We start from the raw sequence: 12,871 nt of genomic DNA, 5'->3' as shown, positions 1-12,871 counted from the left end.
GGATAGTGGTGGCAATGGGCCGAACGACTGACACCGTCCATGCCTTGTGGTATGTGATGGTGTCGGGAGATGGCACTGCACCCCAAGGTGCCGTCCCAACAACCACCAGCACAGATGCGAGTCAGGACGAAGAACTTCCTTCTGACGTTTCTCCCGAAACATCTTCTCCAGCCACTGAGGAGCTTCTGCCAACATCACCCCCCCCCCTCCCGACCCCCCCCTCCCTCCACACCACAGCAGCAGGCCCTGAGGTCCCCTGCTGCACGACGTATTGGTCCCGTTACTCGGGAGGGGGCACCCTGTCCATGGGCTGTATATTGGTAGATCTTGTTAAAAATAGTTTTTTGTTAAATGTTCACTGTTATTGTTGTGTTAAAAATATTGTTGAATGTTCGGGGTGAGGGTCAGTGTGCAGCCTGGTGTCAGTGGTTGCTTTCTCAATGGTCCTTCCCACTGAGCTGTGGAAAACAACGGCAACTGGAATTCAATGTGGGTAAGTGTGAGGTTATCCACTTTGGGCCCAAGAAAGTTAAATCGAGGGGTCTCTAAATGGTGAGAAACTCGGGACTGTAGAGGAGCAAGAGATTGGGGAGGCCAAGTACACATCATTTAAAGCGAGTAGACAGCAACAAAAAGCAATCACAAAGATCAGTGGAATGTAGTCCTTTATCTCAGGGTGCTGGAATACAAAGGTTAGAAGTTGTGCTTCAGTACAGAGCCTTGATCAGACCCCACCTGGAGTGCTGCGTTCAGTCTTGTGCACCGTACCTCCTGGGCCTGGCCAAGGTGGTCATTAACCGGTCCAGGCAGCTGGCAGTCGAGGGGGTCGCTCAGCCCGACTGCCTGCCTCTCTTCCGCGGTTACATTCGAGCCAGGGTGTCCCTGGAGATGGAGCACGCGGTGTCCACCGGTACGCTCACGGCCTTCTGCAAGAGGTGGGCGCCGGAGGGACTGGAGTGCATCATTTCAACAGGGAACAGAATTTTAATTTGATTTGATTCGACAAAGGTTCCCTTTAATCTTTAATTGTTAATTTATGATTTTTGGTGCCCTCAAAAAAAAAAGGAGGGCACTTGATTGAAAGTTGCTTTTAAAATAGTTGTGCACCGTACCTCAGCAAGGATATATTGGTCTGTGTTTGTTGGGAGGGGAGCTGGAGTTGACGGGGGGTGAGCTGGAGTTGGGGGAGTGGGGAGGCCGGGGGGGAGATCTTGTGTTGGGGGAGCGGGTGAATGAGCCGGTGTTGGGGGAGGGGTGGGGGGGAAGCTGGTGTGGGGAGGGGGAGAGAGTTTGTTCTGGGACTGTTGTGCATTTCAAATCAGATTGAGAGACTCCCCTGAGCTGAACAGACCCATGGCCCTGCGGCTAAGAACGAAGGAGAAAACCGCCCCAAACATCCGCTCACACTGGGTCTCGCTCGGTCCATGCAGAGTGGGTTGTTCCACAATGCACTTGGCAGATAATTGTGGTGGATCCGGTTGTAAGGGACACACACCGGGACCTGCACAATTGGAGAGAGGGGGATACAGTCATTCGGGGTTTAATGGGGGCAGTCACCAGCTGTAGGAAGCACACACCAACATCTGCACGGATAACGGTGGCTGCTCAGATCAACATCTGCACGGATAAAGAGAGGGGCTTTAGGGATTCGATAGTTCCAGGTCTGTACAAGCGCTCCTGTAGCACGGCCGTGCCCGGACACCACCAGCTGCAGTGAGAATTGAGCACAAGAATGTGTTTCCAGCAGTTAGGAGGCTGCCTTCTTCCCCCCACCCGATGTACCCTCCTCCCCGGGAATTCAGCAAGACTCCGCCCAGTCCGCCCACCTCTCACTTTCAGATTGCCCGGGCCTGAAATATGACCAGAGGTGGCTCCAAACTTCAAATCTGGGCCAACATGTGGAGCAACATAACGGCACATCCCCCAAAACCTCACATTAAATCAATAAACTGTAATAAAAAGCACATCAATGTATGGAGGATGGTGCAATTAAATAGTTTAACAAATCCAGGATAATTATCAGTTTCTGACATATTCACATCACCTGCAAAACATTTGAGATTAGAGCAATTATTTCTACACCTTTAGAGCGTGTTTCCTGGCTCCATACAACATTAAACTGATGCACAGAGTAAATCGGTTTGTTTAATACGGCCCTTCACTGCACAGAAAGCAAATGTGTGGTTTTCCTGCAACAAAATCTTTTTCAGCAAACCTACAAAAATCCTTGGTTGAGAAATATTGTCCAGCAGCGCCACCTAGTGACAGGATCCAGCTGGAGCTCAGCAACATTGAAACTGAAAGTGGGTTGAATCAGGAAGTGCTGAGTGTGAACATGGTTTCCAAGCAGCAGCTCGAGAGTTGGACTGAGGAGGTAACTTGTCCCATTTGTCTTGAATTCTTCACCGATCCGATTTCACTGGACTGTGGACACAACTTCTGCCGCTCCTGTATCACACGGTGTTGGGAAAAGAAGGAGACAAACTCCTGCCCGGAATGTCGAGAGGAGTTTCCAGAAATAAATCTCAAGGTTAATCGGGCCTTAGCTAGTCTGTCGGAGAAAGCTCGAAAATTAACCCTGAATCCGAGAGAGAAGGAAAATAAACCTCACTGTGAGGAACATCAGGAAGAACTGAAGCTGTTTTGTGAAACTGACAAGAAACTGATCTGTTACACTTGTAGAGATGCGCGGGAACACAAATCTCACAACTTCATGCCGATTCAAGAAGCTGTTGAAATCTACAAGGTAAAATGGATTTTATCACCTGATTATTTTATTACATTTTCATAGTCCAGCCCTTTCATTCTGTGATTTTCTCCCGATCCCAGGATCAGCTGAAATCCTCTTTAGAATCTCTCACAGAGAAGAAATCGGTGGTTCTAGAAACGGAACGGAAACAGAAACGGCAGATTTCCGAAGTTAGGGTAAGGTCTCCCTGTGCTGATTTTCTGGGATCTCGGTTAGTTTTGTTCCCTCTATCGCGGTACATGATTATTTTTCACCTTTCATTTGGTAGGAACAGTCGAGCAGTCTGCAGACCCACATCACATCCGAGTTCACTAAAATGCACCAGATTCTCACTGAGAAAGAGCAGCGTTTAATCAGAGATCTCAGGGGAGAAGAGGAGAGGATTGTAGATACAATGGAGAAAAACCTTCGAGAAATTCAAGAGAATTTAAATTCTATTGAGGAGCAGCTTTCAAAGTTGCAGAAACAGATGGAGCAACAAGACGGGCTGACATTTCTGAAGGTGAGGATTATATTGCGGGTTAGTTGCACAATAACCGACAATGTTGGAATAAATGCAGCATTTGCTAAAAAATTCTAAACTGATTTAAACCGATTGTTTTATCTATTCCGGGGTGGATCTGCTATTGTGACTGAACTAAGCCCCCACACTGTCTGCAGGATCTGGGAACGAGTTGCCCTGATCTTATACTTGGCCTGTAATTATTTCTGTATTCTCCAAGAGGTTAATATTCTCCTGGAGTTCACATTACATTCCTGGTCCAGTTACATTGCGTGAGTGTGTGGGTGTGTCTGATACGGTGGGTGTGAGAGTCACTGTGTCTCTGAGTGAGACTGGTGTTCAGTTAGAAACATTGAAAAATAGGTGCAGGAGTAGGCCATTCGGCCCTTCGAGCCTGCACCGCCATTCAATAAGATCATGGCTGATCATTCCCTCAGTACCCCTTATGCTTTCTCTCCATACCCCTTGATCCCCTTAACCGTAAGAGCCATATCTAACTCCCTCTTGAATATATCCAGTGAACTGGCATCAACAACTCTCTGCGGCAGGGAATTCCACAGGTTAACAACTCTCTGAGTGAAGAAGTTTCTCCTCATCTCGGTCCTAAATGGCCTCCCCCTTATCCTAAGACTATGTCCCCTGGTTCTGGACTTCCCCAACATCGGAAACATTCTTCCCGCATCTAACCTGTCCAGTCCCGTCAGAATCTTATATGTTTCTATGAGATCCCCTCTCATCCTTCGAAACTCCAGTGAATAAAGGCCCAGTTGATCCAGTCTCTCCTCATATGACAGCGCAGCCATCCCTGGAATCAGTCTGGTGAACCTTCACTGCACTCCTTCAATAGCAAGAACGACCTTCCTCAGACTAGGAGACCAAAACTGAACACAATATTCCAGGTGAGGCCTCATTAAGGCCCTGTACAACTGCAGTAAGACCTCCCTGCTTCTATATTCAAATCCCCTAGCTATGAAGGCCAACATAACATTTGCCTTCTTTACCACCTGCTGTACCTGCGTGCCCACTTTCAGTGACTGATGAACCATGACACCCAGGTCTCGTTGCACCTCCCCTTTTCCTAATCTGCCGCCATTCAGATAATATTCTGCCTTCGTGTTTTTGCCCCCAAAATAGATAACCTCACATTTATCCACATTATACTGCATCTGCCATGCATTTGCCCACTCACCAAACCTGTCCAAGTCACCCTGCAGCCTCTTAGCGTCCCCCTCACAGCTCACACCACCACCCAGCTTAGTGTCATCTGCAAACTTGGAGATATTACACTCTATTCCTGCATCCAAATCGTTAATGTATATTGTAAAGTGCTGGGTTCCCAGCACTGAGCCCTGCGGCACTCCACTAGTCACTGCCTGCCATTCTCAAAAGGACCCGTTTATCCCGACACTTTACTTCCTGTCTGCCAACCCCCCAGTTCCCTATCCACGTCAGTATATTATCCCTAATTGCATGTACTTTTATTTTGCACAACAATCTCTTGTGCAGGACCGTGTCAAAAGCCTTCTGAAAGTCCAAATACACCACACCCACTGGTTCTCCCTTGTCCACTCTGCTAGTTACATATTAAAAAAATTGCAGAAGATTCGTCAAGCATGATTTCCCCTTCATAAATCCATGCTGACTTGGTCCGATCCTGTCACCACTTTCCAAATGCGCTGCTATTTCGTCCTTCATGATCGATTCCAACATTTTCCCCACTGCTGATGTAAAGCTAACCAGTCTATAATTACCCGTTTTCTCTCTCCCTCCTTTTTTAAAAAGTGGTGTTACATTAACTACCCTCCAGTCCATGGGAACTGATCCAGAGTCGATAGACTGTTGGAAAATGATCACCAATGCATCCACTATTTCTTGGGCCACTTCCTTGAGCACTCTGGGATGCAGACTATCAGGCCCCGGGGATTTGTCGGCCTTCAATCCCATTAATTTTCCAAACACAATTTCCCGCCTAATAAGGATATCCTTCAGTTCCTCCTTCTCACTAGACCCACTGTCCCCTAGTACCTTCGGAAGGTTATTTGTATCTTCCTTTGTGAAGACAGAACCGAAGTATGGGTTCAATTGGTCTGCCATTTCTTTGTTCCCCATTATAATTTCACCCGAATCCGACTGCAAGGAACCTACATTTGTCTTTACTAATCTTTTTCTTTTCACATATTTATAGAAGCTTTTGCAGTCAGTTTTTATATTCCCTGTAAGCTTCCTCTCGTACTCTATTTTCCCCCTCTTAATTAAACCCTTAGTCCTCCTTTGTTGAATTCTAAATTTCTCCCAGTCCTCAGCTTTGTTGCTTTTTCTACCCAATTTATATGCCTCTTCCTTGGCTTTAGCACAATCCTTAATTTCCTTTGTTAGCCATGGTTGAGCCACCTTCCCCGTTTTATTTTTACTCCAGGCAGGGATGTACATTTGCTGAAGTTCATCCATATGATCTTTAAATGTTTGCCATTGCTTATCCACCGTCAACCCTTTGAGTACCATTTGCCAGTCTATTCTAGTCAATTCATGCCTCATACCGTCGAAGTTAGCTTTCCTTAAGTTCAGGACCCTAGTTTCCAAATTAACTTTGTCACTCTCCATCTTAATAAGGAATTCTACCATATTATGGTCACTCTTCCCCAAGGGGCCTCGCACAACAAGATTGCTCATTAGTCCCTTCTCATTACACAATACCCAGTCTAGGATGGACAGCTCCCTGGTTGGTTCCTCGACAGATTGGTCTAGAAAACCATCCCTAATACACTCCAGGAAATCCTCCTCCACTGCATTGCTACCAGTTTGGTTAGCCCAATCAATATGTAGATTAAAGTTGCCCATGATAACTGCTGTACCTTTATTGCACACATCCCTTATTTCTTGTTTTATGCTGTCCCCAACCTCACTACTACCATTTGGTGGTCTATACACAACACCCACGAGCGTTTTCTGCCCTTTGGAATTCCGCAGCTCCACCCATACCGATTCCACATCATCCAGGCTAATGTCCTTCCTTACAATTGCATTGATTTCATCTTTAACCAGCAATTCTTTCTGTCTATCCTTCCTAAATGCTGAATACCCTTGGATGTTGAGTTCCCAGCCTTGGTCCCCCTGGAGCCATGTCTCCGTGATGGCAATCACATCGTATCCATTAATTGCTATCTGCGCAGTTAATTCATCCACCTTATTCCGAATACTCCTCGCATTGAGGCACAGAGTGTTCAGGCTTGTTTTTTTAACAAACTTTGCCCTTTTAGAATTTTGCTGTAATGTGGCCCTTTTTGTTTTTTGCCTTGGGTTTCTCTGCCCTCCACTTTTACTATTCTCCTTTCTATATTTTGCTTCTGCCTCCTTGTTATTTCCCTCTGTCTCCCTGCATAGGTTCCCATCCCCCTGCCATATTAGTTGAACTCCTCCCGAACAGCACTAGCAAACACTCCCCCTAGGATATTAGTTCCGGTCCTGCCCAGGTACAGACCATCCGGTTTGTACTGGTCCCACCTCCCCCAGAACCGGTTCCAATGTCCCAGGAATTTGAATCCCCCACTTCTGCACCACTCCTCAAGCCACGTATTCATCTGAGCTATCCTGCGATTCCTACTTTGATTAGCACGTGGCACTGGTAGCAATCCTGAGATGACTACTTTTGAGGTCCTACTTTTTAATTTAGCTCCTAGCTCCCTAAATTCACCTCGTAGGACCTCATCCCATTTTTTACCAATGTCATTGGTACCTATATGCACCACGACAACTGGCTGTTCACCCTCCCTTTTCAGAATGTCCTGCATCCGCTCTGAGACATCCTTGACCCTTGCACCAGGGAGGCAACAGACTATCCTGGAGTCTTGGTTGCGGCTGCAGAAACGCCTATCTATTCCCCTTACAATTGAATCCCCTATCACTATAGCTCTCCCACTCTTTTTCCTGCCCTCCTGTGCAGCAGAGCCAGCCACGGTGCCATGAACTTGGCTGCTGCTGCTCCCCCCTGATGAGTCATCCCCCTCAACAACAGTACTCAAAGCGGTGTATCTGTTTTGCAGGGGGATGACCGCAGGGGACCCCTGCACTACCTCCCTTGCACTGCTCTTCCTGTTGGTCTTCCATTCCAGTTGGTGCACCCTTTACCTGCGGTAAGACCAACTCACTAAACGTGATATTCACGTCATTCTCAGCATCATGCATGCTCCAGAGTGAATCCACCCGCAGCTCCAGTTCCGCAATGCGGTTCGTCAGGAGCTGGAGGTGGATACACTTCCTGCACACGTAGTACAGGAGGAGCATAACACGTGTCCGAGCTCTCCTGCCATGACTTAACCCTTAGATACACTTAAATTGGCAACAACAGTGCGAAAAGTTACTCACTGATATAGAAGATGAAAAAGAAAAACTACTTACCAATCACCAGCCAATCACTTACCCCCGTGGCTGTGACGTCACCTTTCTATTTCTTTCTACTTCTTTGTTGCCTTCTCCCTGTAGCTGCACAAGCTCCGCCTTTATAGGCCTCTCGCCGAACTCACGGACTCCCGACTCAGTGACGCACCTCGCGGCCTTTATAGGCCTCTCGCCGAACTCACGGACTCCCGACTCAGCGACGCACCTCCCGACCTCGCGGCCTTTATAGGCCTCTCGCTGAACTCACGGACTCCCGACTCAGCGACGCACCTCCCGACCTGGCGGCCTTTATAGGCCTCTCGCCGAACTCACGGTCTCCCGACTCAGCGACGCACCTCCCGACCTCCACAACCTGACAACACAAATCACTTTTACCAACTGCATCCTCTTTCTACCAGATGATTTCAATAATTTTTGGTGAAATTTCTGCTGTCCAGTTTTCAAATATATCCTCTTTCTATCTGTGTGATCCCGGCAGTGAGAATTGGGAATTATCAGCATCTTGTAACAATGTGGGTGTAATTTCTGCTGTCCGGATATAGACGGTGATTCTCCATTAACTCAGATTTGTGTTTTATTGATTTCAGGAGGAAACGTGTCAGAAGAGGAGGTAGGACAAACTGTTTACTGAAACTCTGCACAATTTAGTAAAATAACTCAGCAAAGTGTTTATGGTCAATTTATAACATCAACTGTTTAATATTTACAGGACTGGTGAGGATTATTATAAACTATCATTAGCAGATGACAAGCTGTCGATTGGAAAGTTCAACGGCCCTTTACAGTACACAGCGTGGAGAGAAATGATAGACACCATTAACCCCGGTAAAACTCTTATATTCCTTTCCCTGATTTATAAACCCAGATGAGAGGAGCCTAAACCGGCTCCCAGACCCCAGATTAAATGATCACTGATGTCCGTGTCTAGTCTGGAGGTCAGGACCTTGGCCAATATTTTATAGTCAGCATTAAGGAGTGTGTATGGTGACCATGTGGGGATAACCTTACTTTTCTTATGTATTGACATGATTGTGATGAATTTCAGAGTATCTGGTTCTGTGTCTCCAGTACAGGGTGTGGGAGGTTCAGTCGGAGGGGAGAAAGCTCCGGGATTATGGGATGTTAATCTTGGTAGGGTGGGTGTCAGTTGGTGTGGATTTTCCAGGTTAGACCTCACCGTCTGAGATTAGGGCACAGAGTGACCGTGTGCAATAGTTCAGTCCTGCATTTTCCACCTTCGGGTATATGTGAGGAGATAAGCTTTGCCCAGAGGTAGGCAGGAACTCTGAGTCATGTAGGAGGGAAGGTTTGAGGCTCCGAGGACTGAATGGAGGATAATTGGTGCAAGTCCTGTTTACCTCCTATCACAACAGGTTAGGCGGGATAGACGGGATGCTTCAGGGAGGAGTAGCCGATCCTGGAGTGTGTCTTGTGTGGGTTCAAGTAGAAGGTGAATTCCTTCTCTTTGGGGTGTGGGCCCACCATACATCCTCTAGGCCCAGGACACCACACTGATCTCGGATTGCTCCGGCTGCTGGTCCTCGGGTCCTGTGTCCGCTGGGAGCTTGTCCTGTTTGGAGTGAAGAGCATAGTTTGGGTCTCCACTCCTGGTTCCTGTGCTGTCCATAGGTGGGACGAGTGTGAGGAATGCTGATGTGGGGACTCCTCATTCGGGACACTGAACTGAAGCATCACTTTGGGTTCTCCTGTTCATCAAATTTCATGAGGATGGAGCGGCCTCCTTCTCCAGGAATGTGTATCTCCAGAGTAATGGGGAGGTTGCTGGTGATTAGTGTGACTGTCCTCTGCTCTTGGCTGAGGAGAAGGCGGCCAGCATTTGTCCCACCCACTCACTCATAAACCTGGTGTGTTCTGAGGGCGATGAGGAGGGTCTCCTGTCGAAATGCCGCTTCCACCTGTCCTTTTATGTCCATCAGTTTAGTTTTGCCGGATTGTGTGTTGGAGACTATTGTGATTTATGGATATAATGATGCTGGTTTTTTTAATATAATTTCGCTCCTCCTCTGGGTTCTCTCTTCCCCTCTGCAGCAGTTCCCCCACTTTTGCTTCTTTTCCCTTTTCCCCTTCCCTTCTCTCTTCCCTTCCGGTGCCTGTACCTCTCCCCCTCTTCCGTTCGGAAGCCCCGCCGTAGCCTCTGGTGCCGATTCCCTGTGTGTTTCTGAAGGTCCCTGGGTCACTGTGCAGCCGCTGAGAACAGCAGGGGACCGGGGGCCGCAGAGTTCCTGGTCAGATCGCAGTGGTCAGCAGAGGTCAGAGTGACCCCAGGAGTGTAAACCCCCGGGTCAGAGCAGATTCCAATAACAGAACCTGGAGCCCTTTAAACACACCGCAGTTCCCGGGAATCCCCCGAATGGCCACTTTAAAAAGGGAAAGTGTTTGAATAAATCACAGCAACAAACTAAACCGCTCACTGTGTTATTGTAACTTTCCCCCAGCTCCAGCCTCTCTGACTCTGGATCTGAACACAGCGAATCCCTGGCTCATCGTGTCTGAGGACCGGACCAGTGTGAGACACGGAGACAAACGGCAGAAGCTCCCTGACACCCCGGAGAGATTTGATCCCGGTCTCTATGTCTTGGGATCGGAGGGATTCACATCAGGGAGACACTACTGGGAGGTGGAGGTGGGGAACAAGACACAGTGGAGTGTGGGAGTGGCTCGAGAGTCTGTCAACAGGAAAGGGAGAATCAGCCTGAGACCTGAGGCCGGATACTGGACTGTGTGGCTGGTGACCGGAAGTGTCTATGTTGCCCTCACCTCCCCCTCTGATACCCTCCTCACCCCGAGTGGGGATCCCCGGAAGATCGGGGTGTTCCTGGACTATGAGGGGGGACAGGTGACATTTTACAATGCAGACAACATGTCCCATCTCCACACCTTCACCCACACTTTCACTGAGACACTCTTTCCCATCTTCTGTCCGGGACAGAGTGACGGCGGGAAAAACTCCGCCCCGCTAACAATCTGTGGGTCAAAGGTCACTAACCTGTCCATCCCATAATTTCACACCACCTACCTGCCTCCTGCCAGCTGCAAACTGATGGTCGTCGGTCTCAGTCACAGGTGGTGTGGATGGTCTCAATGTCACCTGAGGTCAGGCCGGGTACAACCGAGTGACAATGGGGGGAATTTTAACCCAAAAACGGGTGGGTTGTGGTCGGGTGGGAAGTTAAAGTGTTAAAATCTGAATCCTGACCAGAACCCGCCTCCAACCCGCCCACTTCCGGTATTAACGGAGGCGGGGCGGGGCCGGGCAGCCAATCCGCTCCCAGGAGGCGGGTCTACATTTAAATATTATAATGAGGCTGGCGTGCCTCAGATTTAACCTCCATTTTAAATGTAACTGCAGCTGGTTGGGTTTTTCAGGCCTGGTGAAAGCCGCCAGCTAATGGAAGGTGAGTACTGCTGGATCCAGGAGGTAAGCACCTTTACACTTACCTCCTGGATCCAGTGTCCCTGCCTCACCCCCTCCCCACGATCGGACAAGCCCCGAGGCCTCCGATCCCCCTCCCCATGTTCCTCCCGTCCTCCGATGTCGTCTGCCTCCTCCACCCACCCCGCCCCCAGCGCCCCCATCTCCCACTCCTGCTCCTCCCGGATATTCCAAATCCTACTCCCCCACACTCCCTCCTGCCACCAATCCGCTCCTCCTGCCCCCGATCTGCTGCTCCAGACCCCTGCTTCTCCTCTGCTCCCCGGTCATTCCAGACCTCTCCCCCCGATCGCCCCCCCCGCCCCTCACTTCTCCAGCCATCCAATCGTCCCACCGCTGCTCTGACCCACGATTTGCTCCTCTGGCCCAAATCGTTACCGACACTGCCCATGCGATCCACTTGCCCTCCGATCATTACCGACACCCCTCCTCCCCCTCGATCCTCCAACCCTCCGATCGTTACCGACACCCCTCCTCCCCCATCGATCCTCCAACCCTCCGATCATTACCGACACCCCTCCTCCCCCTCGATCCCCCGACCCTCCGATCATTACCGACACCCCTCCTCCCCCTCCTCCCCTCGACCCTCCGATCGTTACCGACACCCCTCCTCCCCCTCGATCCCCCGACCCTCCAATCGTTACCGACACCCCTCCTCCCCCTCGATCCCCCGACCCTCCGATCGTTACCAATACCCCTCCTCCCCCTCGATCCCTCGACCCTCCGATCGTTACCGATACCTCACCTCCCCCTCGATCCTCCATCCCTCCGATCGTTACCGACACCCCACCTCCCCCTCGATCCCCCGACCCTCCGATCGTTACCGACACCCCTCCTCCCCCTCCTCCCCCTCGACCCTCCGATCGTAACCGACACCCCTCCTCCCCCTCCTCCCCCTCGACCCTCCGATCGTTACCGACACCCCACCTCCCCCTCGATCCCCCGACCCTCCGATCGTTACCGATACCCCACCTCCCCCTCGATCCCCCGACCCTCCGATCGTTACCGACACCCCTCCTCCCCCTCGATCCCCCGACCCTCCGATCGTTACCGACACCCCTCCTCCCCCTCGATCCCTCGACCCTCCGACCGTTACCGAGTGCGATATGGGAACAGGACGGTTAAATGTGAATAGAATTACTGGTTTTGGTGGAGGGTAAATGCTGACATGGACGGTTTGGTCAAATGGCCTGTGTCCATGTTGTAACTTCTATGTTTTTCTCTGTATACTCACTCAGACTCTGTACACTTGGGAATATGTTGTGCTCAAGGTGTGAATCAATACAAAAAAGGTGAAGTGTGTGAGGTGGTGAGGAATGCTGTTATTTGTGGTACATTTCTTGTTCTTCCTGCCTAGAGGCAACTCCTTCCTGCTCACAAAGTGCTGAGATGCAAATATGGAAAGTGGAGAGAAAAAGGTTAACGGTTCACTAACAACCCAGCGCACTCACTTTGTTAGTTCACTTTGGACAGAATGACACTGGGCACACAACTCATCACTGTGTGCAACACCTTTCATTTAACTGCACTTTCATTTACTGTCTCCCAATAATTGGGCCTTGTTCTTGGGTGGGGAAATAAATAGAGCAAAACTGGTATTTGGGATCCACGGGCAAAGTACGGAAAATGCCCGTCAGAGAGCTGTATAAATCGATCAGGGACCAGATATCTCCAGAGATATTCGGGGAGGGGTGGGGAGCGGGTTCTGTCGGTGCCCAGGGAAGGGGAAGACAGGTTGGTGTTTGGGTTGGGGGAATCCTTGGTCAGACCA

At 49.7% G+C, this 12,871-nt stretch overlaps 1 protein-coding gene across 1 annotated transcript; it reads left to right on the top strand.

The window, feature by feature from the left end:
• The first annotated feature begins 1,309 nt into the window (after positions 1-1,309).
• LOC139229778 (zinc-binding protein A33-like) lies at positions 1,310-12,242 on the top strand. The gene is made up of 6 exons (XM_070861363.1): positions 1,310-2,746; positions 2,830-2,925; positions 3,018-3,251; positions 8,234-8,256; positions 8,356-8,471; positions 10,103-12,242. The coding sequence occupies exons 1-6, from the start codon at positions 2,177-2,179 to the stop codon at positions 10,666-10,668; spliced, it is 1,605 nt and encodes a 534-aa protein (XP_070717464.1). The 5' UTR covers positions 1,310-2,176; the 3' UTR covers positions 10,669-12,242.
• The last annotated feature ends 629 nt before the right edge of the window (positions 12,243-12,871 follow it).

The sequence above is a fragment of the Pristiophorus japonicus genome, chromosome 19 (genome assembly GCF_044704955.1).
Source record: "Pristiophorus japonicus isolate sPriJap1 chromosome 19, sPriJap1.hap1, whole genome shotgun sequence".
Lineage (NCBI taxonomy): Eukaryota > Metazoa > Chordata > Chondrichthyes > Pristiophoridae > Pristiophorus > Pristiophorus japonicus.
Note: the sequence above shows the minus strand (reverse complement) of the source record. Positions and strands in the feature narration are given on the sequence as shown.